General features: G+C 50.6%; 1 protein-coding gene across 1 annotated transcript; it reads right to left on the bottom strand.

Annotated features, from left to right (window-relative positions):
• Nucleotides 1–1689: 1689 nt before the first annotated feature.
• Nucleotides 1690–4461, bottom strand: Gpr6 (G protein-coupled receptor 6). Its single transcript, NM_031806.2, has 2 exons — nucleotides 4332–4461; nucleotides 1690–3796 (listed from the first exon to the last, which is right to left on the bottom strand). Exon 2 carries the CDS (start codon nucleotides 3775–3777, stop codon nucleotides 2686–2688), a length of 1092 nt encoding a protein of 363 aa, NP_113994.1. The 5' UTR covers nucleotides 3778–3796; nucleotides 4332–4461; the 3' UTR covers nucleotides 1690–2685.
• Between the last annotated feature and the right edge of the window lie 474 nt (nucleotides 4462–4935).

A 4935-nucleotide genomic window follows, 5' to 3' on the forward strand; every position in this document is an offset into this window, starting at 1 on the left:
CCATGAAGTGATCTTCAGCATACACGAAGGGTGTAGGCTTTATTCACTGCCTACCCATCTAGATGTTAATTTCACCCCAAATCTTCTTCAGCAAAACACTCCAAATGTTTGACCAGCTATCTGCGTAACTGATCGCCTGGTCAAGTTGACAGAAGACAAAGCATAGCTCCCTCATTATTGTTTCTTTGATATCAATGGCACCCATTGGCTCTACGGCTCAAGGTAAAGGCTCATCTCATGCCTCATCTATACCTCACCATATTTCCAAAACCATGACTCACCGTCTTTACCACTGCCTCTGTGCCTGAAGCCACCGCCATTTCTCAGGGGAGGACAGTCATGGACATCCATCTGCTACCTCTAGTCTAAGTCTACAGGCAATTTCTTTTCCTTTCCTTCCTTGTTTCCTTTCCTTCCTTTCCCTCTTTCTTTCCTTCCTTCTCTTTTTGTTTCTTTTTCTTTTCACTCACTCTATAGACCCGTCTGACCTCTAACTCAGAGATCTGTCTGCCTCTGCCTCCCAAATGCTGGGATTAAGGCTCTGTGCTAGCACTCCTGGCTGAGAATACTCTTTTTGTTTTAAGCTTTGCTGTTATTGTTGTCATTGTTGTTTTTGTTGTTGTTGCTGTTGGTGTTGGTGGTGGTGGTAGTGGTGGTGGTGGTGGTAACTGTGTTTTCTCTTCGCTATACTGGTTGTTCCTTTCAGGATCTCTGGATAACGAACAAGAACTATTCCCTTGTTGGTGGGAGCCCTCAAAAAGCACCACCTGTCTTAATTTTCAATGGAACAGCTGAAGGAATTTTTAGGTTGGTTTTTTTTTGTTTGTTTGTTCGTTTGGGTTTTTTCTTCTTTTAGTTTTGCATTAATTTACCAAGAATCAGGTTTGTGTTTGGGATCCCCTCTTCTCTCCCCCATTTCTCTGCCCTCCATCCCCATTCCGAGTAACTCTTTAAGAAATGTAAGTGAAATCCAATCACTGTCTTACCACTCAGTGAAAACCCAGGTCCCCAGGCCATTCAAAGGAGAAGATGCAGCCTCACAGGCCTGCCCACCTGCCCTTGGACCTCCCTCTCAGTTCTTAGGACTCTGGCTCTGTTGACCTTTGAACTTGACAGTTGCATCCTAGCCTGAAGCCTTTGCATTTGTTGCTCCCTCTGCCCAGAAAGCTGTCCCCTTCCGTTCTAACACATCTCACATTGCATTCCACTGAGGTTACCTCCTAAATGCTACCTCCTCCCAGCAACTCCCCTGGTTACCCCAACCACTGGAGCATGCTCTGCTGTCTCCCTCCCTTATTCTCTTCCTTGGCTTTTATCCCAAAATAAATTTAGGTGCTTGTTTGCTTTCGGGCCAGCCTCGCCACTAGAGTATTACACAGTGAGTATGGAGGGATTTTTACTTTCTGGTTTATTTTATTTCCACATCCCCGGGCTCTCAATCATGCTCACTCAATAAGCACCCAATAAATGTGAAATCCGTGAACAAAAGCACATGTGTGTATTTCCCTAACCTCCCAAGTAGTAACGTATGTGTTTGTGGATCTATTATCTTCATATAGGCTCACGGTGTGCATGGCCCCATTTAGCACTGATTCACGACCCACCGATAAAGAGGAATGTTTGCTTGTTTAAGGTCTTAATGCATGATTGGAAGATGACGTTCCGAAGAAAGGACACTGGGACACACCTCAGTTACCCCATGAAGATCTGGGAATCCTGCTTTAGGAGAATTTTATTGGTTTTATTGGGCTCTGCACCTGGCTACCAGACCTGGGTAGCAACAGTCTGAATAAGCCATGTTGAGAAATCTTGGCATGTTTGTAAAGTTATGCTGGTAAGTTGTGGCTTCAGAGTTTACACCTGTGCCTATGTGACTTGAATTGTTTTGACCTCTGAAACATGTCTTCCCAACCCGGCCACCAAGAGAGCACATTAACTTGCACCAGTAACAGCCTTCCTTCTCGTGTTCTGGGGATGCCACGTGTGAATGTTACTTCCTCCATGACTCATGAATGTTACTGCCTCATCCCATGGTTTAGATCTGGTATTTCATGTGGCTCTCCCTGGGACAAGATGATAGATAGATGTGCAGTAGACTTTTAAAATAAACACACTCACAATTCAGATTCCAAACAATGCCACAATTTATCACATACCCAAGATCATACTTTTATAATGTGTTTATTTGTGTACAAAATATGTTGTAGTTTACTGATGCATGTGCAGCAAAATATTCTATCACATACAACAAAAATACATCTCTGACTCCCTTTCTCCTGCTCTTGGGGATGGCAACACTGTCTTGGCATTTCAGCAGCTAAAAATAAAGTGCTATTATTAAGCAGTATTGGAATGTCTTCACTTGACAAATGTGATGTACGATTGAGTATACAACCACATTTTGTTAGTTTTTTTCACAGAACGGGAAGCTCCAGGCCCTGAACACCTCCAGAAGATACAAATATTTGTATATATATGTACACGTGTATACACTGTATATGTAAAATGCCAACAAGCCTCTTTGTCTGAGTCAGTTTGTTGCGTTCACATCCAGTCCCTTTGCGGGGCAGTCAGACTCGCGCCGAACCACTGAGTCCTCAAGAGTTCATCAGCAGGCACCTAGAAGCTCACCAAAGGCCGGCATGTTGGATTTGTGATGTGGGTGAGGAGACACGGAGGAGCCCTTCAGACCTCACTGGGGGACCTGGAGCGGAAGGGCACTTTGGATTGGAAACAGCCACAGAACAGGAGCCACAAGGCACGCTGGATCTCCTGGTTGCGGAAGGCATAGATGATGGGATTGATCATGGAGTTATAGGTGGCAGGCAGCAGGGTGGCATAGGTGTAGATGGCCGGGTCCTCTTGGCTACCCACCACACAATAGATGGCGAAGGGCAGCCAGCTGGCCCCAAAAGTGCCTAGCACCACGGCCAAAGTTCCCACACCCTTTCTGGTGGCTGCTAAGTGTGGTGGTGCTAGGCAGTGCTGTTGCAAAGCGATCTGGTGGGCGTGGCGCCAGACCACCTGGCAGATGCGCACGTACAAGTGTAGCATGATGCCAAAGACCACAAAGAAGGAAGTGGAGAGCAACGCCACATGGCTGCGTGTCAGGGGGCGCACCACGCTGCAGGACGCGCGGTCAGCCAAGCAGTTCCAGCCTAGAACGGGCAGCAACCCCAACCCGAGGGACACTGTCCAGGTGGCTGCTAGCAAGAGGTGCACGCCCAACAGGGTCCGGCGCGAGTAGTAGGTGAGCGCGTTGTAAAGGGACAGGTAACGGTCCACTGTGATAGCGAGCAGGCTGCTGACTGAGGCGGCGAAGGACGCCACCAGGAAGCCCACCATGAGCAGGCTCACAGTCTCCGAGGGCACCACGTACTGGAACACGAAGTGTAGGATGAGGCCACAGCCCGCCAGCAGGTCAGCAGTGGCCAGACTACCCACGAGCACAAACATGGGCGTGCGCAGCGCGGGAGTGGATGCGATGAGCGCCACCACCAGCGCATTTTCGCCTGCGATCACAGTCCCCGACACGCACAGCAGCACATCCCAGGGATTCACTGCCGAAAGCAGAAGTCCTGAGGGTCCTGCGGGCAGCTGCGAAGACAGCTCCAGTGACCCGTTAGGTCCTCCGCCGCCTCCCAGCGCCGCGGATGCTGCCGGAGGTCCCCATTCGCTGGTGTCCGGTGTCCCTGCTGCTGTAGCCGCAGCTGCCGCTCCCTCGGCCGCTACTGCCACCACCTGGGACTCGTTGAGCGCGGCGGCGCTAGCGTTCATCGCCGCCAGATGCTGCTCCCTGTATAAAAGGGACCGCGGATTGTCAGGTGCTCTGTCCAAACTACCGAGGAACTTTCCCTGTTATAACTGCCTCACTCAAATCGCATATCTTACTTCAGGAGTATGCACGGAGCATAGTGGGGGAAGCAGGGATAAAGTGCGAACCCCAAATAAATAAGCACCTGTTGGTTGAATGAATGAATGAATGAATGAACGAAAGAGATGGGGCTTCTGAGCTTTGGCAGAGGCGCATAGATAGATCCCACTATGCACTACCGTACACAAGTATCCAAATATAAGAGTCAATCTCTTTGCAAGACTAAGCTGGGCACAGCCGCTGTCCGCGGTTCTGAAAGCCAAGTTTGGGATCTCAAGGAGCCAGAGACCCCAGGTCTTGAACTGGAAATTGAAAGACTAAGGGGGAAGTCTGCTAGGGTGCGGTGGTCAATTCTTGCTCCGATTCTCTGACTCCGGTATGGACTCTCTCTGGGATTGCCTTTTACCCTTTCGCCTTCCCCACATGCTCAAAGAACCCTTAGGAGCCCGCCGCTCACCTGAGGAGTCAGGGCTCCCGGGAGTCTCTGGTCATGCGCTCCGCGGCTGTGTGCCCTACGCGGTCCGAGCAGCTGCCTGCAGGAGGCTGCCCCGCGTCGAAGAGGAAAGTACTGGTCTCCTGTCCCTGAGCCACCGTCGCTGCGAGTGAGAGGCAGTGGCAGAGAAGGCAGGCTGCGAGCTGCGCGCCTGCCCGAGATTGACAGGCGGGGCCCGGTGACGTCAGGCTCTGGGTTCTGGTTCCAGTGGCTTACTCGCCACACCGGCCAGGCCAATCCTTCTTGGCGTCTCCCCACCCCTCACAGAAACATTTCAGAGAGATCCAGAAGGAAGGAGAAGCCAGAGTCTCCACCAGTCCAGATACCTCCAGGAATGGGATGGGGCTGAGAGGAGAGGGAGAGAGGATTGAAGAGAACTCCGAGGCTGGACAAAGGAGGGTGAGCTGGAAAAGGAAGGCGAGGGGTGAGTGAAAATAAGCCACACAGCAAAGGCCAGAGCCAAGGATCACTGAGGTGAAGAAGCCACGGAGAAGGGGTGGTTGGGACATCTGGAAGAAGAGAGAGAAAAGTTCTCTTTGTAAGAGTGTTTATAGCGTCTGTGCCGCTC

This window comes from Rattus norvegicus, chromosome 20, assembly GCF_036323735.1.
Source record: "Rattus norvegicus strain BN/NHsdMcwi chromosome 20, GRCr8, whole genome shotgun sequence".
NCBI classification, from domain to species: Eukaryota; Metazoa; Chordata; class Mammalia; order Rodentia; family Muridae; genus Rattus; species Rattus norvegicus.

What these genes read in the sequence shown, in the direction of transcription:
- Gpr6 (NM_031806.2), bottom strand. Translation starts at nt 3,777, where the DNA reads ATGAACGCTAGCGCCGCCGCGCTCAACGAGTCCCAGGTGGTGGCAGTA.